This window comes from Hakea prostrata, chromosome 11 (genome assembly GCF_041222555.1).
Source record: "Hakea prostrata isolate BN-2017 chromosome 11, UWA_Hpros_2, whole genome shotgun sequence".
Lineage (NCBI taxonomy): Eukaryota > Viridiplantae > Streptophyta > Magnoliopsida > Proteales > Proteaceae > Hakea > Hakea prostrata.
The window spans coordinates 24,899,635-24,927,313 of record NC_142610.1 but is presented as its reverse complement, the minus strand read 5'-3'; the positions used below and the strand labels follow the sequence as shown (position 1 = coordinate 24,927,313).

At 38.6% G+C, this 27,679-nt stretch overlaps 1 protein-coding gene across 2 annotated transcripts in view; it reads right to left on the bottom strand.

Moving 5' to 3' along the window:
• AMSH1 (associated molecule with the SH3 domain of STAM 1) overlaps positions 1 to 27,435 on the bottom strand; it is a 57,435-nt gene extending 30,000 nt beyond the window's left edge. For both annotated transcript variants that reach the window (XM_089139444.1, XM_089139445.1), the window contains exons 1-5: positions 27,206 to 27,435; positions 14,887 to 14,951; positions 14,618 to 14,693; positions 14,303 to 14,494; positions 1,045 to 1,139 (exon numbers count right to left, since the gene is read on the bottom strand). In XM_089139444.1, coding sequence (XP_088995570.1) covers positions 1,045 to 1,139; positions 14,303 to 14,494; positions 14,618 to 14,693; positions 14,887 to 14,951; positions 27,206 to 27,325 — 548 coding nt within the window. In that variant the 5' untranslated portion in view covers positions 27,326 to 27,435. The remainder of the gene's footprint in view (positions 1 to 1,044; positions 1,140 to 14,302; positions 14,495 to 14,617; positions 14,694 to 14,886; positions 14,952 to 27,205) is intronic.
• Between the last annotated feature and the right edge of the window lie 244 nt (positions 27,436 to 27,679).

Sequence of the window (27,679 nt, the reverse complement as noted above, 5' to 3'; positions counted from 1 at the left end):
AGATGAAGAGAGTTGCAGAGGGAGAGTAGCAGAGAGCGAGAGAGAGACTGAGAGAGAGAGAGAGAGAGAGAGAGAGAGAGAGAGAGAGAGAGGTTAGGGTTGAGATTGAGTTTTGATCGATTTCAATAATCTCGTTTTTCCTTTTCTTTTTTTTTAAATTAATTTAATGTTACAAATGATAATATGTAATAATACGTAACACCTATATAACAACTCACCCATTAGATTCTTTCCGATTAGAATCTACATTTCAAATTAAATTTCACCTTTGATTTGGAATCAAATAATTTACAATTCTAAACCCCCAATAAGGCGATCGCCCAGTGCAATACGGCGTCCGAGTCGTCTGAGGTGACAACTCAGAGACGCCTCATCTCTGAGGCACCCGCCTTATGAACTTTGCCTGAGGCGACCATCACCTCAGGCCTTAGAAACCCGCCAGGACGCCAAGGCGACGCCTTGACAACTATGATTGAATTACCTTTTGGATTTAAATAGCACAAGTATTCACGTGCAGCCAAGACATAACTAACATGGATCAGCGGCCTAACTCTGAAATTAGCTCACTAAAGACAAGATGAAGTCTTCCCATGTTCAAATTATACTACAAGAGTGAGTGAAGAATGCAAAACAAAGTCTGTTCATACCACATAAAGAAGGCCCTCATGTAAAATAGAATAAGCATTAATGTCAACACACGAAGTCATACACACTTGCACACTTTTTGAGTTTTTTCACTTGCAGCAATGACTTCACAGATGTGATGACGGCAGAGTAACTTTTCTTATTGCCAACACAGTAAATTTTAGGTCCTTTTCTTTCTTTCTTTCTTTCTTTCCTTTTTTTTATTTTTTTTTTGGGGAGGGGGTGTTGGGAGGGAAGGGAAGGGGGTTGGTGTGGGGGGTGAAAATCCACCTCATGTATTACATTATTTGAGGGACAGAGTTCAATATGGATGAATTAGTTGAATAGATATTACAAGACTGTTTATAAGAGGGAAATTCTCAGTGTGAACCTGTTCAGCATGTAAGTTTGATCACTCACAGTTTGCTAAATTGGCCTTCCAATGGTCTTGAATGGGAGAATTGATAACACCTTGAACTTTGATGGGCAACTTCTGGTGCAATAGATTGTGGCACCTGTCAGACGTAAAAAGAACAACATGTAACAATTCTCTAGTTAAATTTCTTCTGTTACAAAAGGTACAGACATGTAATGCTTTGGCTTCCAGAAAAAAGAAAAGGAGACACCAAAAATGGAAGCAACAAAATATTTGAAAGTGAAAAAGTATTCAAAAGTTATAAAAGAAGAGAGAGAAGCACATGCAATAGCTTGCATACAACAGTGTACTCTGGTCCTCTGGTTCATACTCTGAACCAGTCTGCTGTTTCAACTGAACCTATGGTTTCAGTTCTAGTTCAACCATGATATCTACAAATAATGGGTTAGTTTTAGAAGAAAGATTAATTCCTTTATTTTATGATTGCTTAGTCGCTTAAGACTGGATTACTACTCATAAGTTCCATCAGTTTGGATTTAGAGTTCGGTTTCATAATTTGGGACGCCAAAATAGGCTAGTCGATCAGTGCAGTTTCCCTCATCAGTTTGGTCTTTGTTTTTAAAGTTTCACCTAGGGACTTCCCAAAAGCAGCCAGTGGCTGAAGAGTATTAGCTGGTATGCTTTGTTCCTTGTTGAGTCTTTTTTATTTTAAGTTCACACAAGTAAAGGTTTTGGCCACTCCCCCATGACTTTTTACTAACTGAAGAAGCATTGTGGACTATTAGATTCCTCATACCACTTTTGTGAGATATCGCCTCACCCCCAGGCATTCCCCTTACGTGCTATGCTAACCCTTTTGCAACCTACAATATCTTTTCACCCATTCCCAATCTTTCCATCTTCAGCCCACCCTTGACCTCAGTCTTCCGTTGGTGTGGACCACCCGGAGCCAACAAAATCTCTCTCTCCTTTTCTCTTTCTAACTGAGTGGACCACCATCCTCAAACTTGTCTCTCTCTTGACCTCCTCTCTCTTGGGCAGGGCTCAACCCATATCTCCCCCCACCCTTAGATTCTTCCGGGCAAAACCTATCTCCCTGCACACCCTCTTCTTTTGGGCAACCCTGCTAAGCCTATTTCCTACCCTCTTTTCCCTTCTGTTGGGGCCCTTTTTGGGCCCACCTCTAGCATAGTAGCATGTCCCCTATCCTTCCTGATCCATCCCTCCACCCGACCTCAGACCAATCCTTTGCTTCCCCTCTTCTGAGCTTAACCCTTCCCCTCTACCCTTGACCCCATTTGACGCGTGTTAGTGAGCTTGGGGGTACTTCGGAATCCGAAACCCCTTCTGCTCCTCTTCAGGTTGCAGGAAAAGTATTCACTCCACTAAAGGACGCCATCACCTAGCCAAAGACTACACTGTTGATCTCCAGTCTTCCAAGAAAAAGAAGAAGAAGAAAAGGAAAAATAGTTTCGAGTCTGTCTTCGCTCTTCATTCTCGGCCTTAGTGCCAAGTTCCTTGTTCTTGTTTGTTCACTTGCCCTTGTTAGTTTTGTTAGGACAATGTCCTTCTGTTTCTTGTTGTTCTCTTCCCCCCCCCCCACCCTTCTTATCTTTAAGGAATTTTTTCTATTCACCCAAACAAAAAAATTAATAACAGAGACCAGTTGTATTGGGTTCAGTTAAGTTTTTTGGGTTCACCAGCACCAGCTATTCAGGATTAATTCAAGTTAGACTTAATTTAAGTTCTCAATAGGATAGAGGATCATGGACTTCGCAGCTCATACCATAGTTGTCAAAGTGTCGCTTAAGCGTCCGGATGGTGCCAGTAGTGTTGGGCGTTAGTCGCTTTAAGAGAATACAATAAAGCGGACGCCTTTGGCAGCCAAGCGTCAGCTTTAATGTTATTTTTTTTTTCATATAAAGAGTCCAATCGAAAGGCTGATGTTTCTCAGTCCATTTGATTCCAATCTGTAAGATTCAATTGGTCAAAAGTATACTACAATTCTTTATAATTGCTACATAGAATCACAAATTTAAAAAAGAAATAATAACTTTAAGAAACCTAAACTCCTATTTCGCAAATCGTTTTCATCCTCACAAAGACAACATTCAACCAAAGGAGTCCACAGAATTTCTTCATCGTTTTCCCTCATCGCCGGCAGGTTTCCTTCATCTCCGACACCATTCTTCATCTCCGGCAACCGAAGGTGAGTTGTGATGCCTTTTCTTTTTCTTTCTCTTTTTTTTTTTTTTTTCTTTTCTTTTTTCCCTCTTGAAACTCTAACTCTCCAAGACTCAGAATACTTGGTCCCCGACTCTACAGCAAGCCAACGACTACCTATACCAACCACCTCCGACAGCCGCAGCTTCTTCTTCTCAATTCTCACGTGCCATTCTTCTTCTCCAGCAACCAAAGGTGAGTTGTGATGCTCTTTTTTTTTTTTAACTCTCACGCTATGAGACTCAAGATACGTGGTCACCAACTCTATAGCATGGAAAATTTTTCGCTTGAAATTGTTGAGATTTCAAGCAAAATTATAGAATATTTTGAAATCGAGACAAAATGCAAAAAAAATCGTTGGAATGTATCATTTCGACCGAAATGGTACGAAACGACACGAAATTTTGGTACCAACTGAAACAATACATTCCCTGTTACAAAAATCAACTTTTTTTAGTGGAACCTGGGAAATTTTCGAGCCCTTTTGCCATTGTAGATTTCGACACTATTTGAGAAAAAAATCTCCTTTCTCTTGGATTCTACCCCTAGTTCACATCATTTTAGCAACTCCTTTGCATTCCTTCTCAATTGTTGTTCTTCCATTGTTGGGTTTTGAGAATCAAATAAGGTGAGCTAACAAAGTTCTCCTTTATTTTTGTTTTGTTTATGACTCAAATCAACTTAGATAGCTTTCAAATTAACATATGTTTAGTCTAGAGTGTTGACCTATGATTATGTGAAGTAAAAATCAATTTTTGCATATTGCTACTACTTTTTTATTTTTCTGTATTTAAAAATTATCTTCTAAAATATGTATATTCCTAAAATACACATGTATACACTCATGTATGAGCTTCAAATTGATGAATGTGTGACATCATCACTTCATCTATGCTGTGATGGTGCTGAATCAGATTTTTTGTTGCTAATTATTAATTTCAATTGTTTGAAAAATATTTAAATATTAAAAAAATACTAATTAAATTCTGTTATATATTTAAAAATAGGAGATTATTTATAGTAACATGTATGTCAATTTTTTAGCTTATTTTAATGTTTTTTAAGATACTTAGTGTATTTTTTGTATTAGGCACTCTCTTTGAAAGACGTCAAACATAGCTTGACAACACAGGAAGCCACTGACAGCCGATAGGAAGAAGAGTGAGTACAATTATTACAAGAAACAGATAAGAGGCCCCTCAAGGATGAATGCCTAGATGACCCTCCAGAGCCAAGAGAGCAGAATTATAATCCAGAGGAGCAAAAAGAGTATGGATGTGACCCTGACCCAGAGTCCGCACATATCAGGAGGGCGATGATGATGAGTAGGGAGCAGGCGAGGGTTGACGACATGAGGAGACAGCAGAGGGCTATGGGTTATGGGTCCTCTAGAGAGCCAACAGGTATGGGAGACACACGCAACTCCCAGGTCCCTATGAGGAGGAGTCAAAGTGCGAGGGAGGAGGTTCCTATCCCATGGGCCCCAACAAGGAGTCGAGCTTCATTAGCACATGCTACAAATTTGGAACTTGAGATTCATCGTAATGATCTAGCCCTATTTAGGAGACCTGAGCAAAAGCAAATAAAGTTTAAGCACTTGTGGGGAAGTGTGAAGGAGAAAGGGGGGATAGCTTTCTCCAAATGGGTTATCTATCATAGAATTCCAGCACATACAACCCAAGGGCTTTACCATAGCAATATGATTGAGGAGATAGGCCGAGCTAGGAGTGGTGTACAGGGGCACACCCCAAATGAGATATATAATTTCTATTTGCCTAAGCATAAAGAGCACTTGAATGAGTACATTAATGGGTTAAAGCCCATGTGGACTCATTATGTAGTGATTGTGATGGTTGGACTGGTACCACTAGACAATCGATCATCAATTTCATGTTGAATTGTGATGGGAGGACAGTGTTCCTCAAGTCAATAGATGCATCCAGTGAGAAGAAAGATGAAAAATACATTTACAAATTATTGAAGCAAGGGGTGAAGGAGGTTGCAGTGGAGAATGTGATCCAATTCGTGACTTATAATGGCTCCAACTACAAGAGAGCTAGGATGAAGATGATGCAAGAACTCCGGTATCAAAACTTGCTTCTACTTTTAGTACTAATTTAATTTTTAAATACATCTTACATTACATATACATCTTATGACTTTATATTGATGCCTTAATGGACAGATATAGGCTCTTTTGGACTTCATGTGTTGTTCACTGCATTGACCTAATGCTAAAGGACAAAAGAAAGGACAAGCTTGTGAAGAAGACTGTGGAGCAAGCCCAACAAGTTAGCACCTTCATCTATAACCACACCTATGCATTAAAGATGATGAGGGACAAGTGTTAAGGTGACTTAGTGAGGCCAGGCATAACCAGATTTGCTACCAATTGGATAGCACTGCAGAGCTTTAAGAGTAGGAAGACAGGCTTTAGGAGCATGTTTGCATCAAAGCAGGTGGTTTAACAGGAGGGTTCTTCATCCATAAGAGGAAGGAGAGCATAGTTGATCATACTCGACGACAGTTTCTAGAATAATTTGAGGACAGTGGTGAAGATGCTTGAGCCTGTGGTGCATATGTGAAGATGGTAGATCAGCAAAGAAGACCTACTCTACCACATATATGGACTATGGTAAATAAGATGAAGCAACAAGTTGTTCATGTCTAACCACAGGGCAACAAGAAAATCCTCAACATTATCCAAATTAGATGAGAGTCTATGTTGCAGCATCCACTACATAAGGCTAGTGAGTTGTTAAGTCTAGGAATCAATTTAATTTTCATTATATTATCACACTATTAAGCATTGACTATTCCCTTTTATTTTTGTTTTTTCTTACAAAGCATACTATCTAAATCCCAAGAACCATTACAAAGACATGCTTGGGATGAGGCAAGATTTGATAGATGCCATCCAAACTGTAGTGGAGAGGTTAGAACCGGATCCATCTAAATAAGCAATCATCCTTATGAAGGTGAGATTGTGATTTGATATTCATAATTCATAGTTTTATAATCAGTTATTAAGTATTAACCTAGTCATTATTTTTTTTTCTTTATATTTTAGATGAAGGAATTTAGGGATGCCACTTGGAGCTTCGGTCGTTCTGTGGCCATACCAGGATGGGAATCTACCCCTGAGGGTAAGTTAATTCATTATATATTTAATTAATTATATTCTATCTTTAAGTTAGTTACTTAAGTATTGAAATGACTTGGAATTTATGTTTGTTTAAGCTGAATGATGGTTACAATTTGGACATGACTCACCCCACTTGAATACGATTGCATGCAAAGTGCTCTCCCAGACGTTTTGTTACTGGTTGTGAGTGAAATTGGAGCATCTTCGGCCTCATCCACTCAAAGAGGCGCAACCAATTGGGTGTCAAGCGTCTAAAGAACCTAGTCTACTTACACTATAATATGAGACAGAGGGAGGATTCATAATAGACAGGGGATGGACAGAGAGAGTAATGGAATTGAGTTGGCCAACATATTTGAGATGGATGATGATGATAACCCAATAGTTGACTGGATCAAGGATATTGGAGAGCCCTCGCTGGATGAGGAGGGAGGTCGTCCTAGTAAACAAATTGCAAAGGAGATAGGGTTGATGTGGCGAACTTCATTGCCCAGGAGGGGAGTGCACATGCAGCGCCCGCCCGTCCCTTCATGACACACCCTAGTGCATCTAGCCAAAGTGAGGATTTCATTATTTGGTCCGACACTGAGGATGATGCGACTCAGGCATCCCCCGATGACGACTAGGATGATGACAACGATGATGATGATGATGGAGGGGATGAGAAGGGTGTTGGACCTCATGATCAGGAATCAACTGATTCTAGGGACAAACCACCACCACCAGTACATGAGAGTCAAGGAAGGGTAGGACGACCATCGAGATTCATAAGTGAGAGTCAATTCACTCAAGCGACATAGGATTCAGACCATAATGGAGTTGCATCTCGAAGCAATAATGTTTCGTCGACATATTCAAGGAAGGGGAAGGGAAGACAGCACAGATATGGCTTAGAGGACACGCCATCATATGGGTTTTACTATCCGGTTGATGCCGACACCTTAGTGGGCTCTATAAGATCAATGAGCATAGATGATTCTAGAGACTCCACCTCCAGAGGATCCGGATGGCATAGGCCCGCAAAGTCCTTATATAATACTGTTGTAAAGAATATTGATTATACTTGGTCCACTTATGGAGCTTATGGTTATGGACCTTATGGTGTCCCTCCCACTATCACCTATCGAAGTCAGCCACTGGAACCTTATTATCATTAGGGAGCTTATGGTGTCCCTGCCCCTGCCAACAACCAGGGTGTTTCTTCATTTGTTGAGTAGAACTTCCACTCTATACCATAGCCACCACCAGCCCTTCCATCTGCGGTTGAACCAGTTCCTTATCCAAAGATTCCCAACTTCCCACCATCATAACATCTTAGGCATGTGGATGAGGCCACATGCAGAGCTATAGTTGTCGACTACGTTGGCAACTATATGGAGCAAACATCATGGGACGTGTATTGTCATTTATATGGGGTGTAGATGGAAGATGGAGACATGTATTAGGCAGACTTGTACTTGGTAATATTCTCAGTTCTTTTTATATATACTATATACTTGAATAATACATTTTCAACGGTTTTTTCGGTAAACTAGTAAATTCATTGTGTTTATTATGCTTGAAATAGGTAGGATTCAAGAATCCAGATCATTTTAAGTCCATGTAAGGCTCAAAACAGAAGGTCAAAACTTCAGGGAAAAAATAACTGGTTTCGGCCAAAATTTCGGTTGAAACCTGAAAATCTCGCACTTTCCTTAGGTCAAAATCCAGGTTACAACCGATATTTCTTCCTTGCTCTACAGCGAGCCAGTGAACACCCCTACCATCGCCAACCACCTCCAGTAGCCACAGCTTCTCAAGCGAGGTTTATTTTTATTTATTTTTTCTCCAACAACTGCAACTTACGGTAGTTGTTAAGACTCAAATATAGGAATGGTTCTTGTACGGTTACTACTAATTTCTTCAATCTCAATGCTAATCATCAAACAAGAGTGTTAGGGTTATGTCGTCTATGTCTGATTGATAAACTTTGAAGTTTGATTGATGACTTTGATGTAGTTAATGACTATGTTCATCTTCAATGTTAAATAATAATCATATGAATGAACTTTTCATTAAGTTTACAAAATGTTTCATACTTAAACGCTACGAATTTTATGTAACTTTTGATATTTTGATCAAATATCAAAAAAATTAACACTAGAATGCCTTGACCGCCTAAAAATTAACAACAGAACGCTTTGACCACTCAGTCATCGCCTTGTTGGCGCCTTTGCTCCTTAGAAGCCCACCATTGCCTTGATCGCTTTGTCGCTTTGAAAAACCTTGGTTCCTACTTCTTGAGTATTCTATTATAACGGGCAAACAAAATAAGCCCAAAGATCATAAATTTAAGTCCAAGTGTGTCAATTTCTAAATTTGATTTTAAGACTTCTAGAAGATTTAAGTTTGATTCTCAGTTTTCTAAAACATTTAGGTTAAATTGAGTCCATGACTCCATATTGAGTCACTAACTTGGATTGTTCCCATTTGGTAAATGAATTTTTTACTATGGTTTTAGAAACTCTAGAAAGTTTATAATTCACCCACAAAAGGAGGGGGGAAATACCCTAGAATGTTTCTATCAGATTTCTTGATTCTCAATTTAGAAATTTAGGAAAGTTTCTACCTCGTGAGTTGTGTCAAGAATACAAAGCTGAGGAGCAAGTTCATCTACAACTTAGTGCTATTATATGATGTAGCCATAAATTGAAAGGGATCAACCTTGGGCCAATAAACCAGGACCAGACATAAACCAGCCAAGTTCGATTGGGTTATGGTTTGATTGTTGGGTTTAGTCAAGTGAGTGACAGGGAATCTAGCAATGAAGGTTGGATTATGGTATGAATGCTGAATTTGAATTTCCAGCAAATTAGGGCTTGGCTTTCAGGTTTTAAAAATAAGGAAAAGTGGGACTGTATTTGGTATTGATCACTATCTATGGAAGGTTCCTACCTTTAGATGGATGGGATTTTTCTACTGCTTGCATTCGATTACTAATAGCCTTTACCACAGCTTTAGCTTAGCTGAATGAAGCTATAGTACAGTCATGGCAGCATTGTGATTATTGACATCATTTGGAGTGCCTCCATCAACTCTTCCAAGGAAGATTCTTCCATGCCCTAAAACCACTCTGATGTGGTCTTTGGTGGGAAGACCAAAGAAACAGGATCCCAAAAGAACCAGCTCCGGAAAAAACAATTAGGTGGAATTTAAGAAAACATTGACAATTGGGAATTTAGGTTTTATAGCAGGCTGTTAGGGTCAGGATATGGATCGAGTGTAGGGACAGGGGAAGGGTTTTTTACCCAAATTTGCTCAAGTTCCGATAGTGGGAAGTAGGTTTCTTCAGAATTAGGGATTGGAATGAAATTAAAATTTTGGGGTATCTGGACTTCGATGGTGATGTAACCCTGGATACAGGGCTAGGGTAGTCAGGTAATTTCCCTATATGCTTAGGGTTGCCCAGGATTTCCAGCAAAGTAAGGAGGCTAACCTAGAGTTTTAGGGGACTCTTGAAGCTCTAAAACTCTGCTGTAGAGGGTGGTTCAGAACTGAATTTCAGAACTTAGGGTTATGGAAGTAAAAATTCTTCAGAATTTCTTAAAGAAGACAACGTGCAGAATTTGGAAAGGTGCGGTGGGGTAGCAGGAGGGTTTGGGGGGCTTGCAAGTGTGAGGCAGAGGGGGAAAGGGGCCAGGATAGGGACGCGATGGCCCAGGGGATGGGAGGAAGGGGTGGGGAGCTTCTGTACTTACTTGTAAACTGAGGAGGCTTGCCAGAACTGCTGCTTGAATGCTTGAAGAAGAAGAAGATGAATTAAATCAATGAAACACTGTTACCCAGCCGCAGGTCACCAACTCGGGATCCCGCGTCTTTCTGTCAAAGCCAATTCTTCAAACTCAAACTTTATTCATCAAAACAAGCTGGATTGCCGATTGGTATTTATTGAAAGGACTAGACTCCTACTTAACTCTTCTAAGAAATCAACTAACTTCAATTACTTGCTAAACAAGGACTCAAATAACCAACTTTCAAATAAAAACAAACTCTAAAAGATAAGAACCCTTTCAGATAAAAAATCTTATCACCACCAACTAACTTCCACTCAAACTAAAACTCTCAAATAACTTTCAAACTGGGACTCCAAATAACAAAGAAAACATAGAAAAGCACCCTAGAAGAATAACTGGATTTATTCCAGCAACTTAAGACTCGATTCGGGGGTGGAAGAATGACAAAAATACCCTTTTGTTGGTCCCCCCCCCCCCCCACAAGGCTTGCTTCAAAACGAGGGTGGGTCTGGGCCCTCTTTCGGCCCTTCTTGGGCTGTCCTTGGCTGGTAACATCAGATGGAATATTAGAACGTATGGCTGTAATGGTCGTCGAGTGACAAGCAGTGTGGAGGCTGGCTGTAGTCAAATTATGAAAACTGATGGCTATGGAGCTATAATAGAGATCAACTTTTTGGAGTTCTAGTGAAATTGATCTTAGGGAGTCAAGCATAGGGTTTGAGAGGGGATTTGGTGTACAGGATGGACCAGGGGAGGGATTTGTGTAGGGATGCTGTGGCTACAATTTGATGGGAAACTAATGGTTCTTCGCATTTGTAACAAGATGGTTTTGGTAAGAACGATCCGTCAAGGAAGAGATCAGTTTTACCGCATCAAGTTCTCAGGTCTCGTTCAGTTTGGTTCTATTCCTACATCTGCAATCCCATCACAAGCTCATCTTCTGGCATACACCAGTTCAGGTAGCAGTACACTAGCACTTATGATGATTCAAAAGTGGATCTAGGGGATTCCTGATTGTTCTTCTCTCTCTCTATCATAGACATCAAAATAAGTCAGTTCCTATACTTCTCTTTTAAGCAGCACATGTCAGTTTTTCTCTTTTCCTTTTTCAAATCTGATAACCTGTTAAACAATGTGATGTGAACCAGACCTAGTGCCAGCCCAAGGCCCTGTTTGCCCAAGGACCGAAACAGGGCCTAGAGTTGCTGCCCTGTACCCTACAGCCCTGTTGGTAAATCGCATAAAGGGGTATTTTGGTAATTCGGGCTGCCCTCAACCAGTCCAATTAGGGTTAGTTGGAATCAGCATGTTAGGAGTCCAACTCTACTTCTGTTTTGGTCAAGTTAGGAGTCCTACTTAGAGAGGGATTCCTTTCGTTGTAATCCAAGTTCTATTGGCAAACTAGTCCTACTCATGTTATGTAATTTAAATGATCCCTTTCTAAAATTGAGTCCTAGTATGAATCTTTCACATAAGGCTATAAATATAGCCCTTTGCTTGTAAAGAAGACGGCTTGATGAATGATTGAATAAACTTGTCTTTGAAGGAGAATTGTTGGAATCGCAGGGTTTCCAACCAGGAAGCCTGTGCCTGCTTGTGTTGTCTGATTTTGCTAAAGTTCTTCGACCTCTCTTCCCCCTTAATAAGTACTCCCCAACTCCCCCCCCCCCCCCAAAAAAAAAAAAAAAAAAAAACCCCCACCATCATCGCAGACTTCTTTCCCCCTAACCCAAATTTCTCCATTCCCTAAACCCCAGCCCCATCACAGCCCCCTTTCTTCACCTCCCCTCTTTCTTCTCCCTTGCGGCAGCCATAAAACAACAACAACAACAACAATAAGCCTTGTCCCACCTAAATCGGGTCCGCTACATGGATTCTTGCCCTCCAATCAATTCTGTTTGAGACCATGCTAGATACAAGGCCTAAGCCACGCATATCCTGTCTCACAACTTCTCTCAAGGTTATCTTAGGTCTGCCCCTAGCTCTTCTAGTTCCTTCAGTTTGTATTATATCATTTCTGGCCCTTAGTTCTTCCCAAATCCTAATACGTTCCAAGAAGAAATATTTGAATATCAATCTCATCAATATCATCGATCTCACAAGTATCAAACCAAATCCCATCAGCCAAATCACTTTTTCGAGAAATACGAGACATCTAAGTCGTACAAGTAAAGAGATCAATTCATTGATAAGAAAAAGAAAAAACGTGAACAGTGATTGGATTGATGATAAAATAGAATCCTAGGTCGCGCGTGCCCTCTTGGTTGAGCGCTTCGCTTCAGCACAAAACGTGTGTTGTCTACTCGTCTACGAAAGGGTGGTCGCTGTGGGACTAGGCCAATGCTAGATGCTTTAGGAAGGCTAAAGAGGCACTGTCAAGCCCTGAAGCCGAGGCCGAACTAACATATCCAGTTTATCCCGAAACAACGGATTCCTCACCCTCAGGAGCTCGAAGTAACTCATCCTCATCAGCCCCCCTAGGTTTCCCATTCTACCATCCAATACCTTTTAGCACAATCACCCCTCCCCTTTCCTTAACTTCAACCCCCATTCCCATCCCTAGTTTCTTCTCAAAACCCATAAAACTTCCGCACTTTATCTTCTTCGCCAAGCCATAGAAACCCTAGCCGTCTACCTAAATCTCTCAAACCCTTCACCTGAATTCAATTTCCTTTTGGATTCATCATCCCCTACCCCTCCTCTACCTTCGACCATAACCCTGAACCTAGCCATCCCCTAGAAACCCTAGAATAAGGAAACCCTAATTTTCCTAAACCCTAGACTTGGATTTCAATTCTAAATTTAAAATCACAGCAAGGTTCAGATATGAAATTCAACAAATCATAGATTCTAAGCCATAACCGAACTCACTTTATCCCATTTCTAAACCCTAGAACCATTCAAAACAGCCCTACACCAAACCACAGGGTTTGAAGAACCCTAATTTTACTGTTGGTTCAATTGAACTGATCCTGAAGAGTGTCCCTCAATTTGGGGGTTACATCACAACATTTATTGGTTTCTGTCATTAATGAAGACTCTGCTACAGCTTACCATTGAATTGCTTGCAAATTTGCTGGATTCAGATCCTGATTTACACTCAATTTTTCAACCAAGTTCTAGAGTCTAATGGCAAGTATGATTTCTTCCAGACTCTGTTATCACATCTGGGTTCAGAATACCTGTCCGTTTTATTATTGAATATCTTTGTTAATTCTGCTTTGAACTTCAGATTATTCAGATTCTGAACGATTTCCAAGAATCCTTAGACAAGTCTTGTCAAAATTCTCATTTCTAGAATTAGCTCTCTAGGGATTATACTTACTGCCGGTGATCTCATATTGTCATTATTCATTAATTCTGATAACTAATTGTTGTTTGAGCTTGTCAAAAGCCAAAAACTGCATTCGATTTCTGGAATTTGTTTGAGTTTCCACATCTCCTAATGCTTTGCTATTTCTTCCATATCTTTGCATTTGACCATAGACAATCAGGTTTAAATCATACTTTGCTAAGCTTGTTCCTACAAACTAAAGAGACTGTCAACCGCAATTCCCAGATAATCAGATTGTGCTATCAGGCTTTTGATATTTTTATGCTTGCTGATTCCCTGCTCATATTCCAGTGATGCTGGTTCACTAGGGTATTCCTGAATCCTATTTGTTAGGTAACCTAGAAAGTCCCTTATAAAGACAGGCGTAACAAACATTAAAAAGAAACACCATCCCCAGATAACATTCTCAGAGCATCTTGAACTAAAAGATCACGAAAGAACACCCTCCCCCCTCTCTTTAATCATACAATCCCACAAGCAAGTCAACCATTGCAAAGGGAGCACATAATTCTCATAGATTTTCATATGATTTTTCCTTCCAATCACCACCACAAAGCAAAAGGGATGAATTTCCAAATCTCCCCTCCATGGAAAATGGACCTCTTGGCCAAGAGAAAAATAGAGCATGCAAGAAAGAAATGTAAAATCCCTGAATGAAGAATACATGTTACAATGAAAAACAAATACTTATTCAGCTAAGATAATAACCATCTGTCTTCAACTAAACCCCAACCCCCACCCCAAAAAAAAAAAAGAAGAAGAAGCAAAAGCAATATGATGTTATGGGATAATAAGTTTCCAATGATACAATTATCCTTCAGTTGTACCTTTCCGGTCTCATAATTAACTTCAGTCTTCTTTCTAATAGCAGGCCACTCCAGCGAAGAATCAAAAGAACCATTTTGGTGGTTGTGGCCCCAAATGTCTACTTGATTTGTTTGTTTTCTGTTTAGTTCCTCAATCTTCTGATTAACTAATGGCTTCAATTTCTCCAGCTCACTCAATGCATTCAATAGTTTCTGCAATAAAATTTCAGGGGTTAAAAAGCATTAGAGCAACATGCATAGAAGAAATCCTTTAACCTCAGTTAACAGTGAACATGATAAGACTACCTCCTCCTTGGAAAAAAGTTTTTCTCATACCTTCTTGAAAGAAAGTTTATCTCTTTGTAGAGCGGCCTTGAAATCCCGATGAAGGGGTATAGTTTCAGTTATCAAACTGGAGCAGAGAGAAATCCATTAAGCGTAGTTTGGATATGGTGAGAAAGTTTAAATAGCATTGCAAAAAATTAATTTTTTTTTCCCATCCTCCAAACTTAATCAATAAAAAAATAAAATTAAAGCATTTACAACCTATAAATGTCACTACAAAAGAGAAGAACATTATGCCATCTTTAGTTTCCATCTCTAACCTTGAAAATCTCATAAGCATAACATACAGATCTATGATGTTCTTTTCTTCTCGAAATATGTCAGCCTGCACCAAATCAGTAAATCGTTTTAGTTCCTGGAACCCACGCCAAGAAACAAATTCAGCGTAGTGAAACCACAATGCCAGTCAATTCATTTAAACATAAAAAGAAAGAGAAAGAGGTGAACAGAACTCAAAAAGAAATGCAACTATAATTTTGGGACATGGATAAAGAAGTGACTTTTCATTACCAGAATGTTTCTCTTAAAGTCCTTCATTGTACACAGGTAATGCCTTTTATCATTCCTTTCTATTTGTATGCTACATCTCAACAATAAAAGAATGAAATTGCATGTAACTGATGAAGAAGGTGACAAGGCTTGATTCTATTGGTTAATGAATTTCCAAAATTATGGAATCACAGCCTGGCTATCCCAGGGAAAGATGGATTTGTTCTCCAGAGAAAACCTTCAAAGCTGCAACCATTGAGGGAAGGATATGCCTCATTTGCTTGAAGCAAAGACCCAACTATAAAGGCATGCAAAGGGTTTGTCTTCACGAAGTAAGGATAAAAAGGATAGGTGCAAGGGCATTCATTGCTCTTATCTCTATCTTACAAGAGAACTTACAATAAGAAGAGGAAATAATCTTTCAAAACAGGACTTACAAGCAAGGAAGAAAATTCGACCGAAACAGGAATTTTGACCTTGCAAAAGGCCAAAATTTCGATGTTTCGGTCGAAATTTCGGTCGAAACTGGACACTTTTTTTTGGAAATTGAAACTTCAATTTTGGGCCTCATATGGACTCAAAATGATTTGGATTCTTGCATACTACTTATTTCAACCATAATAAACACAATGGAACTAGTATTTTGCCAAAAAAAAAAACCATTGAAAATTTAGCATTCAAGTATACTAACAAATGACTGGTTCCGACAAGTGCAAACTGTATTGCATACATGCATAGAATCATCAGCATACATGCATAGAATCATCAGCATACATGAATTCTTTGGTAGAATGATTACATATACAACAAATCAACAAAATAAAATGACCGACTAGATCAAGTGACGGTGTCTCACATACATTAAGTTGAAGCCTATATATCATATATATATATAAAATAAAAATACATAATTTTAGAAAATAATTATTAAAATCAGAAAATGAAAAAATTGTAACAAATAATAAAAAGATTAGTAACAAAGCACAATCATAGATCACAGTCCTAGGCTAAACATATATTAATTTCAAGGCAATACAAGATCATTTAAGGCATGAACAAAACAAAAATAAAAAAGGGGGAAGTTTGGAACTGTTGGGTATGGCTTCTGCTTCACATTCTACTACTGCCAGAGTTTCCTTTGTAGCTTTTGTGGCTTAGGAGGTGTTTGGAGACAAAAAATGAGCAAAAGAGATGTTTGAAGGCAAAGGAGTTGTGGAAATTAGGTGAAAATGGGATAAAAATCAACAAAAACTAAGGAAAAACAAGTTGCAATGTTGAAATGTTCGAAATTTCGGTCGAAACCTTCGAAATGATCGAAATTTGACAATTTTCTGAAATAATTGGAATTTCGTTTCGTTTTTGAAAAACAAAGACATTTCGACCGAAATTTCAACAATTTCGATCAAATTTTCTTCTATGCTTACAATAAGCAGAGCAAATAATCTTTCAAAGCAAGACTTAAGGATACTTTTACAAAATTACTTAATCATGCATCCGGACAAGCAGGACGCGTTAGATAACACTCCTACAAAACATTTGTCTTGTTTTCATGTGCTGTGAGGACAAAAAACAGCCAACTTGTGTTTGGCAAACCGGTTTGTTTTTCTATGCTAGAAAAAACGAACCAGTTATAAATCTAACTCAAAAAAAAAGCTTTGTGAAACAACTCAAGACTTGTTTTTCAGTTCCAAAAACAAGTTTTAACAAAATTGCGTCCAATACAAACCCCTAACCCAAACCAGTCTTCCTACGTGAGGGACTCCACAGTCTCTCAAACAACTTCTCTACAACTATAGGAGGTGATGTGATCCAAGGAGGAAAGTTTATTTTTAATGTTGTGAATGACTAGCAGCAATTTCAAGGGTTTCTATGGCTTGCGGAAAGGGAAAATTAGGTTTTATGGCTTGCAGCAATGTGAGAGTTAGGGTTGAGGCTTGTGGCTAGGGTTTAGGCTGTTTCAAATGGGTCTAGGATTGAAGGCAAACTGCTGTCCTAGAGTTTCTTGATTGAATCTTGCTTTCTTTTCTTTCTATTCTTTCAATCTTGACCTTTCTTTTTTTCACTTCAGGGTTTGGGGTTCGTGGAAGGTGTATGGTCAATTGTAGGGTTTAGAAGAGTAGAAGAGGGCTGAAGGGGTAACTGAAGGTTGTAGGGGTGGTCTAGGTGTTACTCCTGTAATTCAGAGTTTAGAATAAAGGGACACCAAGGTCTTAGCATTTTCTGGTTTAGAACTTTCCAGAATTCTGCGGTAAGGAAGAAGACATGAGAGCTGTGGGGGCCTCAGGATTTGGGTTTGGGGTTGGGGATTGGTACTGACTTGCTGTTTCTTGAAGGAGAAGGGGAACATGAGCTGCTGCTACTGTTTGTGTTCAAGAATCAATGAGAAGAGAGCTCTTTAGATGCCACAGGGTTCCCCTCAATGAAACCCTACTCAATGCCTCCTTGGCTAGAAATTCTCAACAATATTATTCATCAAAAACTGATCTGTTAGAGCAGTAGGCCTTGAGTTCATAGCCAATCAAATAAGACTCCAAGTAAAACTCAAAACTAGGGAATTCTACTTCTAGAAAGATCTAAGACTCAAACCCCTAATCATAACTTACAATTTGAAGAAAAGAAGAAAAAAAAACTCATTTAGGACTCTTTTAATTAGAGAGAATCCAAATAGATCAAATAGAAGGAATAAAATTTAAGAAAAGGACCAAAATACCCCTAAGGTTTGCGCAAGAACTTGGCAGCAGCTATGGCTTCTTGCGGCTTTTCTTTTCTTTTCTTTTCTTTTTTTTTTTTTTTTTTTTGGGGGGGGGGGGGGGGATGTTTGGAGTTTACATCAGCAGGGTTCTTTCTTGTCGACATCTCTACGACTACATACCTCACCGTCCTCTCTAATCTCTTTCATCAATCATCTCTGGCTCTTCTTCTCCTTCGCACTATCTCTATTTCACGAACCTAACCGTCCTCTCATAAGCTTGATAATGGTCCTTTGGAGGAATGGCATTTAGTAGAATATCCAATGGCTTGAGTGAATTTATGATTGGCAATTCCAGCTAGGACCTCCCTCTTAGATTGTAGGCTGTTAATGCCTTGAGCATGTTTGATTGTGTAAATTGTTTCAGATATGTATATAATTATTTTTTGGCCCCTGGTTATCTTTGCTAGCATTTAGAGCTTTTAATTGTTGAATTCAAGATTCTTCTTCTGTTCTTTTAAATTAATTTTCTGTTGGTTTTAATCCCTTGTTTTGGTTTTTTCCCCCTTCAAAACCATGTTGTTGTAGGCTTGTAGCTACTGGAGCCTATGCTTCCATATCTGGTCTTGCCAATCATCCATTTGATTAGGTTACCGTAAAGCATTAGATGCTAGTGACTCATTTGGGATGATTCTCACTGCAATGCTATTCTATACTAGAATTTGTATCCTAATAATCGTTGACGAAATAGGAATTGAAATGTTTGATTCTTCAGTGTCTTATTCAGAACTTTACAATCAATACATACACAACTGCTATCTATGAAATAGGAAAGAATATCCTACCTAGAAGATTAGAATAAATAAGAAATCTACCTAGAATAGAAGATTACAATCAATGAGAAATCTACCTAGAATAGAAGATTACAATCAATGAGAAATCTACCTATAATAGAAGATTACAATCAATGAGAAATCTACCTAGAATAGAAGATTACAATCAATGAGAAATCTACCTAGAATAGAAGATTACAATCATAAGAAAAATACCTATAATAGAATATTACAATCTGATCTACTTAGATTAAAGATACTAATAAAATATTATGATATGATTCTAAGATTTTCCACACTCCCCCTCAAGCTGGTGAATAGGCATTCTCCATTCCCAGCTTGGATATGCATTTTTGAAAGGCTGAGCTGCTCAATCCTTTAGTAAGTACATCAGCAAGTTGACTATGTGTAGATACATACGGCGTACAAATCAGTCCGCTATCCATCTTCTCTTTGATGAAGTGTCTGTCAATCTCAATGTGCTTGGTTCGGTCATGTTGAACAGGGTTATGTGCTCTACTGATTGCTGATTTATTGCCACAGTAGAGTCTCATTGGTCCACCCCATTCAACCTTTAGGTCTTCTAAGATAATCTTCAACCAAAGTAATTCACATATTCCTTGAGCCATTGCACGAAATTCGGCTTCTGCACTTGACCAAGCCACAACATTCTGCTTCTTGCTCCTCCATGTCACAAGATTGCCACCAAGAAATGTGCAATATCCTGTGGTCGACCTTCTATCTACTACTGACCCTGCATAATCAGCATCAGTGTATGCTTCTAGTATCATTCCTTTATTCCTTCTAAATAAAAGGTCTCTCCCTGGCGTCCCTTTTAAATATTGTAGCACACGGTGAGCTGCATGCAAGTGAATTTCCTTTGGACTGTGCATGAATTGGCTGATTACACTAACTGCATATGCTATGTCTAGCCTTGTCTGAGACAAGTAGATTAGTCTTCCTACTAGTCTTTGATACATCTCTCGGTCCACAACAACATCTTCTTCTGCATTCCCAAGTTTACTGTTGGGATCTATTGGAGTGCTTGCTGGTTTACACGCAGCCATTCCCGTTTCTTCAAGGAGATCAATGATATACTTTTGTTGAGAGATGAAAATGCCTTGTTGAGAGTGAGCAACTTCAATGCCAAGGAAGTATTTTAATCTTCCTAAAGCCTTGATCTCAAATTCCTTAGCCAAACATTGAGTCAAATTTTGTTTCTCTATTTCTTCATTTCCTGTCACTATTATGTCATCAACATACACAAGTAGTGCCGTGACTCCCCCAGATGATGAGTGCTTAATGAACAATGTATGGTCTCCTTGACTTTGCTTGTAACCCATACTAATCATGACTTTAGTAAATCTGCCAAACCATGCCCGCGGTGACTGTTTGAGTCCATATAAGGCCTTTTTTAACTTGCATACAATATTAGCAGCTAAATCCTTCTCATAACCCGGTGGAACCTCCATGTAAATTTCTTCCTTTAGTTCACCATGCAAGAATGCATTTTTAACATCAAACTGTTGCAAGTCCCAACCATAATTTGCCGCCAAGGATAGTAAGATTCTGACAGTATTCATTTTTGCAACTGGAGCAAATGTTTCAAGGTAGTCAATCCCGTACGTCTGGGTGTAGCCCTTGGCTACCAACCTTGCTTTGTACCTTTCTAAAGATCCATCTGCTCGATACTTCAATGTATATACCCATTTGCACCCCACAGGTTTCTTCCCTTCTGGTAATCTTACAAGTTCCCATGTTCCATTGCTTTCTAATGCTTCCATCTCCACATTCATAGCTTGCTTCCACTCCTTATTGGATAAAGCCTCAGATAAGGTGTTAGGAATGGCAATGGTGTTTAAACTTACCAGAAAGGCTCTATGAGATGGGGAAAAATGTTTAAAGGACAAGAATTGGGCAAGAGGGTACATGGGTTTCGTTGTGCATTCTCTAGTGCCTTTCCTAATGGCAATAGGAAGGTCTAGTTCATTACTATATGTGGGCACATCGAATTCGGTTTGTAGTGAAGGATTAGTCATTTGTACCTCATTTCCAGAATTTGGATTGGAGTCTTGAACTTGCACTGATTCTGGAACAAGATTCTTCTTCCTTGAGTACACCTTTCCTTTGCCAAATCTCACACGCTCAATATCAGAAATAGGCTCATTCATTTCAAAGTTTGACATATGTTCATGTTGTTCACAGTTTGACACAGGTGAGTCTGACACAAGTTTAGGTTGTTCACAGTTTGACTCAAGTGACATAGTGAAGTATTTGGGAGTGAACTCTAAGTCAAGTAAGGAATTCCCATTCTTATCTTCCATTATTGAATGCTCCCCCTGAAGATGAGGTGTGGAAAAATAAGACTTATGTTCATGAAAAGTGACATCAATGGAAACATAGAACCTTTTTTAAGGAGGGTGATAGCACTTATAGCCCTTTTGAGTGGAGGAATATCCTATAAATAAACATTTGAGTGCTCTAGGATCTAATTTACCCCGATGTGGTCCATGAATATGAACAAATGAGACACACCCAAAAATTCGAGGAACAAGGGTATTTGTTGTTTTTAGGTTTGGGTAGAACTGGGAAAGAACATCCATTGGGACTCTTGAATCCTAAGACTCTCGAAGGCAGCCGATTTATAAGATGAGTTGCTGTGAGGACTGCTTCCCCCCAAAATGACTTAGGCACATTGTATTGGAATAGGGAGGCTCTAGTTACATCAAGAAGGTGGCCATTTTTCCGTTCAGCTACTCCGTTTTGTTGTGGATATCAACGCACGATGACTCATGTATAATTCCCTCCCTTTGAAAGAATGGAGTTAGAATTTGATTGAAATAGTCTCTGGCATTATCAAATCTAAATCTTTTTATACTAACTCCAAATTGGTTTTTAACCATGGAATGGAAGTTGGGAAGAACACAACTAACATCGGATTTGTTTTTGAGTAGAAAAATCCATGAGACACGAGTGCAATCATCAATGAATGACACGAACCACCTAGCCCCAGACACATTAGGAATTCTAGAAGGACCCCAAATATCACTATGAACGAGATAAAAGGGGATGGAACTTCTTTTCTTGCTTAAAGGAAGTGGTACACGCTTGTGTTTAGCAAGCTCACACACATCACAATGAAACTCATCGACATGTATGCCTTGAAACAAAGAAGGAAACAAAAGACTGATTACCCTAAAGGAAGGATGTCCAAGTCTGTGATGGTAAAGCCAGATTTTTTCTTTATTGGTTTGAGAAGGACTACCATTAGTAGCATGTGATTGGCTTGGTGCCTCAAGGTAGTAGAGTCCATCCCTTTCTCTAGTATGTCCAATCGTCCTCCCCAAATCCTTGTCCTGAAATATACAATGACTATGGTGAAAGACTACATTACAATGTAAATCTTGCGTGAGTTTCTTCACAGAAACGAGATTTATAGATAGTCTAGGAACATGTAGAACATTTTTCAAGGTGAGGGATGAGTTGAGCTCAATATTTCCAATTCCAGCCACAGTAGTTAACGAGCCATCAGCAGTAGCTATCTTCCTACTACTTGGACTGGGAGAATATGTGGTGAAAAGATTTGGTGAGTGTGTCATGTGGTCAGTTGCACCTGAATCTATGATCCAAGGGCTTGGAAGAGAATTACTAGAGACATTTAATCCAATAGAAAGTGGAAACTCACCTGAATATGCCAAAGAACATGTACCTTGTTTTTTGTTAAGGTTGCTCAAAAGAGTTTTTACACATTCTATGTCCTCCTGATTAAGGCTAGCAACCTCTTTATTAGTGACTTTAGGTTGCTGTGCAAATGTAACATGCGCCTGACCATTATTTCCAGATTGCTCTCATTTGTGCCGCCACTCTCGGCTAGGAGGTTTACCATGAAGTTTCCAGCATCTTTCCCGTGTGTGACGAGCTTTCTTGCAGTAGGTACACCATAGATTGTCCCTATTTTGCAATTCTCCATTCTGCAGATTTTTTATTTTCTGATCAAATGCAGTCCCGAAAGTAACCTCTCTTGGTTCTGACATACTCTTTGTAGGTGCTTAAAAATAGTATGTGAAACAGTAACCAAAGATGCAATAGAATGACAGATAAGGCGGAGAAATAATAAATCTGTTTTTCAGGTAAGGAAAAATAAACAGAACAGAGCTGAATAAAGAATGGCGATAAAGGCCAAAGGAAGAATAATCTCTGTGTGGCGGAAACACCAGAGATTAAAGGCAATGAAGGCCTGAAAGCTGGACAGCAATCCCAAGATTGGTTGGCTCTGATGCCATGACGAAATAGGAATTGAAATGTTTGATTCTTCAGTGTCTTATTCAGAACTTTACAATCAATATATACACAACTGCTATCTATGAAATAGGAAAGAATATCCTACCTAGAAGATTAGAATAAATAAGAAATCTACCTAGAATAGAAGATTACAATCAATGAGAAATCTACCTAGAATAGAAGATTACAATCATAAGAAAAATACATACTTGTAATAGAATATTACAATCTGATCTACTTAGATTAAAGATACTAACAAAATATTATGATATGATTCTAAGATTTTCCACAATCGTGGCTACAGTTAATCTGCTGCTGTTGGGTACTTGTAAAATCTCAATACTATGCTATTACTCTGGTTTTTATTAGACCCTACGCTGTTAATGCCTTCAGCATGTTTGATTGTATCAATTGCTTCTGATATATATAATTTCTTTTTGGTCCCTAGTTGTCACCTTTGCTAGTATTGATAGTTTTTAATCGTTGAATCTGAGACTTTCATTTCTAAATCAAGTTTCTCTTGCATTGATCCCTTGTTTTGGATTTTTCCCCCTTCAAAATCATGTTGTCTTAGCTGCTGAGCCTATGCTTCTTGTCGCAGATCATCCATTTGATTAGGTTGCCGTATAGATTGTGACTCCTTCGGGATTTTTTTCATTGCAATGCTATTTAAGACTAGATTTTTGGTTTCATAATCATGATGGCCACATTTTGAATCATGTTGTCCTAAGTCAATGCCTATTCAGAAATAAATGTTGGATCCTATTAGAAAACTTGAAAGCAGATTACTTTTTAAGCATATATGCATACTCCATATTCTTCATCCCTATTTTCTTCTGTTGCTGCCTAGAAGATTTGGGTCATAATGAGATGGGTAGTCCTTCAGAAAGACAACTGATCCATACTAAATAAAAGGAGGTAGGTGTCAATGAAGTTGCAGGTTTATTGGCTAATGCCATAATGGTATATGTCCAAGACAAGAAGAAGATGATAGGTTGAGAGTTAAAGGAGATGAGGAAATATTATCAACTTCTATAATACAGTTCGAGCATGATACAATTGTTAGAAGGCATATCAAAAGTGGAAAAAAGAAGTGATGAAAGGGTGCAACTTGAGTTTAAGGTTTCGTAGGCTATTAGGAATTTATTTATTTTTGAGTAATAATTTATATTAGAAAGTGGGATACAATTGCTGGTGTTAGAGTTGTTTGTGCCTAAATTTATTAGGTTTCCTTTCTTAGTCGGATTATTTTTCTTTTAAATAGCTAATATTAAGATGAAATTTCGGGTTTGAGATCATGAACTATGGTATTGTAGCCTGTATGGTTGTGTGCATGTGTGCACTCTTCAACCCCCCCCCTCTTCTTTATTTTTTCTCCTTCTTCTTATGCATTCTTCTCTTTTCCTGCATCTCTGATTTCTTGGAAGCTTTACCTTTCTCCTGACCAACCATCCACTGATCTCCAACTAGTAATATTGCAAGGACTAACCCTGCCTTAATCCATGTCTGGGCTTAATTGGATGGTTTTTCATTATATGGGTCTGGTTTGGACCACATCTGAGTGGATCTACATAATGAACCTTAATAAGCGATTGCATAATGTTTTATTTTCTTCTTTTAAGATGGTATATTAGAATCTCCAAGGGATGCGAGGTGAAACTGAACACCATCTGGCTCCAGAACTATTCTTGTAGGGTAAAACAAAGATTCAGAGACTTCGGTTGTAGGCTATAGGTTGCCCTTAGAGAGCCTTATTCCTTCTTTTGTTACCCTGGGGAGGTAGAGATGGTGGGGTCTAGTAACAGTTGTTAGATGCTGTACCTTTGTATGTTCTTGCTGGACATTATTCTCTTTCAATATGTCAGATATGAGCATGTTACTCTCTTCATGACATTAAAGATCATATCGTGCGTTTAGTATTGCAAAGGATGTGACCAAGTCCATGCAAGTATTTAATTTTTTGCTGTCCTGTTGGGCTTACAGAGGAAAGGAGCCTCACAATGCTGGTTCAATGCCCAAAAGTAGAACAGGCAGGTAATGAAATATAGGCCAACAATCTTACTCAATCCCTTCAGCAAGTCTGATGATATTTCTTTCCACTCCTTTTATCAGAAGAAGTACAAGTATTAACAAGAGATGTAAAAATAGGTTGGCTTCCCTATTTCTTTTAGAATCCTTTAGGGCCTGTTTGGTTACATGAATCAAATCTCTGGATTCACAAATGGGAGATTTATACCCGTTTGGTTGTGTGAATCCCTGGATTCATGAAATCTAGAGATTCACCTTTTTACACTAAAAACATGAATTTGTAGATTTATGGGTATGAGGTGAAATCTCTTCACCCCTACTATAAAAGCATTAAACATTTGAATCATGACTCAATAAATGTTTTTTCAGGATAAATTTACAAATTTCATTCCAAAGATTCAGGCTAACCAAACAGTTAATTTTATGAAGAGCAAATTGCACTGGCACCCCAAAATGGAGGCCTTAAAGCACTGACACCCCACTTTATGTTTAAAAAGCATAGAGACCCCAAAATTGGGTTTTCAATGGATATATTTGTCAAATTTATCACTGCTTATTTTCAAAAATATCCCTATAATAAACAATGTCTGAAAGGTTTTCAATGATAAATTTGACAAATATATCCAGTGAAAATCCAATTTTGGAGTCTCTGTGCTTTTTAAACATAAAGTGGGGTGTCAATGCTTTAAAGCCTCCATTTTGGGGTGCCAGTGCAATTTGCTCTTTTATGAACCATGACTCCATGGATTTGAAATCTATAGATTTTTTAAATCTCCAAACTCAAGTAACCAAACAGGCCCTTAGAAGATGAAGCAATTTCTAAAACCATTGGTTCCAACCAATATTAATGTTTTTTCTCTTCTTTTTTTTTCTTTTTTTTTGGGGGGGGGGGGGGGGGTTGCTCTCAGTGCCTTTTTACAGGTTGAACTCTAGATTGTGAAGGCGGATAAATACAAGTAGAAACTTGCAAATATCGAAGGAAATCCTAATGGCCTTATCGAGTTAGGATTGAAGAAAGATGGAGACAGACTTTAACTATGATCTGTTTTTAATGATGAAAAACTACTTATAAAATGTTGGTTGCTACTATGTTACAATTTAAATTATATTATGATTACTTTTGGGTTAAGCATCTGTGAAATGCAGAATTTTTTATTTTTTGATAGAAATGACAAGTCATACCTTGTAAATTATTTACCAGTAGTTACTATCACGCAGAGTTTACATACGCAAAAGAATCACCAAACAAAGGACAAGGATAGAGGGCACCAATACACGGATCAATCTGAATTCCTTGTAAATTATTTGGATGATAATATCATTTTTATAATTTTCAATAATAGTGCTTTTGAAGTGAAATTCCACGAAAACAGATATTTTCAAATATGTGTATCAAGCTTGTTCTTGTTTTGAAAATGTTCAAGAGAAGTTTTTTGGAACGTGTTTATCAAATGCTCAAAATAGTTCTAAATTTTCTAAGCATATAAACACCAAAAATTGTTGTTCGCAAGGAACTATGCTCCCGGCATACACACGTTACCAAACACAGACACAAGAAGCATACCCATAATAGAACAGGAGCAATCCAAGGAACCTAGTTTTCTAAAGCATGTCAAGGCGTCACAGAGGCAGCACCAATGTCTATAACCGTTAATAAAGTAATATAGGACACAATATATAGACACGGACCGATAAACATCTGAAGTAAATAATACAGCAAGCACTTGATGGAGATCCTTCAGGCAGATTTGGCTAATTTTATAGGATAGTTTTGTCTCTTTCCTTTGGGCGTTAGCCCTGATTATGTACCCAAAATAAATATATAAATAATACAGCAAGCAAAGAGCTCAGTATATAAAAGATCCCCCAAAATCATATCCTCGGTAAACCTATCGCACTAGCTAGCATGTTCAAAGGGTCGGTGGATATCAGCTGAAATACATCCTGGAGTCCGATTCAAGTTTCCTGGGGGTTTCCACTGATCAACCGACTCCTCTAAAGACAAACATCGAGTCCACCCCTACAGAACGCAACAGGGTAAAGCACTGCAGTTCTAAACATCCACAACAGACCGAAATACGCATTACAACCAATCCAGATTCAAAATTGTCACAAACTATTTAACAAATGAGAGGAAAAGCCCCCCAAAAAAAAACAGTCGCCATAACAAACCGCAACGGTGAAAATGAACCAAAACAGACTGGGAAGCATGGTCAGTTGAGATTACTAGGTGGGAAAAAAGGGAAGGAAAAAAAAAACCTGTTTGAGGAGATTATCAGCGATCCGATAGTAATAACGCAGAGATATGCGATTATCGACTTCGAGTTTCTGGGTTCTGACATTGATGCTGAACCCAACTGCCTCTGAGGAAGACTTCATCTCCCCTAACGGAAATTTCCAAGCCTAATTACGAAAGGGGATGGCCGAAGTTTCGGGGACTACGTTAATGGCGGAATTGAGTCTTTGAGAAAGAAGGAAAGAAGCGTGGTTGAGGTGGCAATAAGTTCTCGTTTGTCGGGTCAAAATGGAGCGGTTCATGAATCATGATTTGGGTTGATGGAGACCTCCGGGTCCCTACTGCAAGTCTCCTGTTTTCATTTTTTTTTTGGTAATTTTCATCTAGACTCCTGAAGTTTGATTTATGTCATTTTTAGTCTAAATAAATCACACTTTGCATCTGCCACCCCCTGAAGTATTCAATAAAATTAAGGGTAATTTTCATCTGGACCCCTG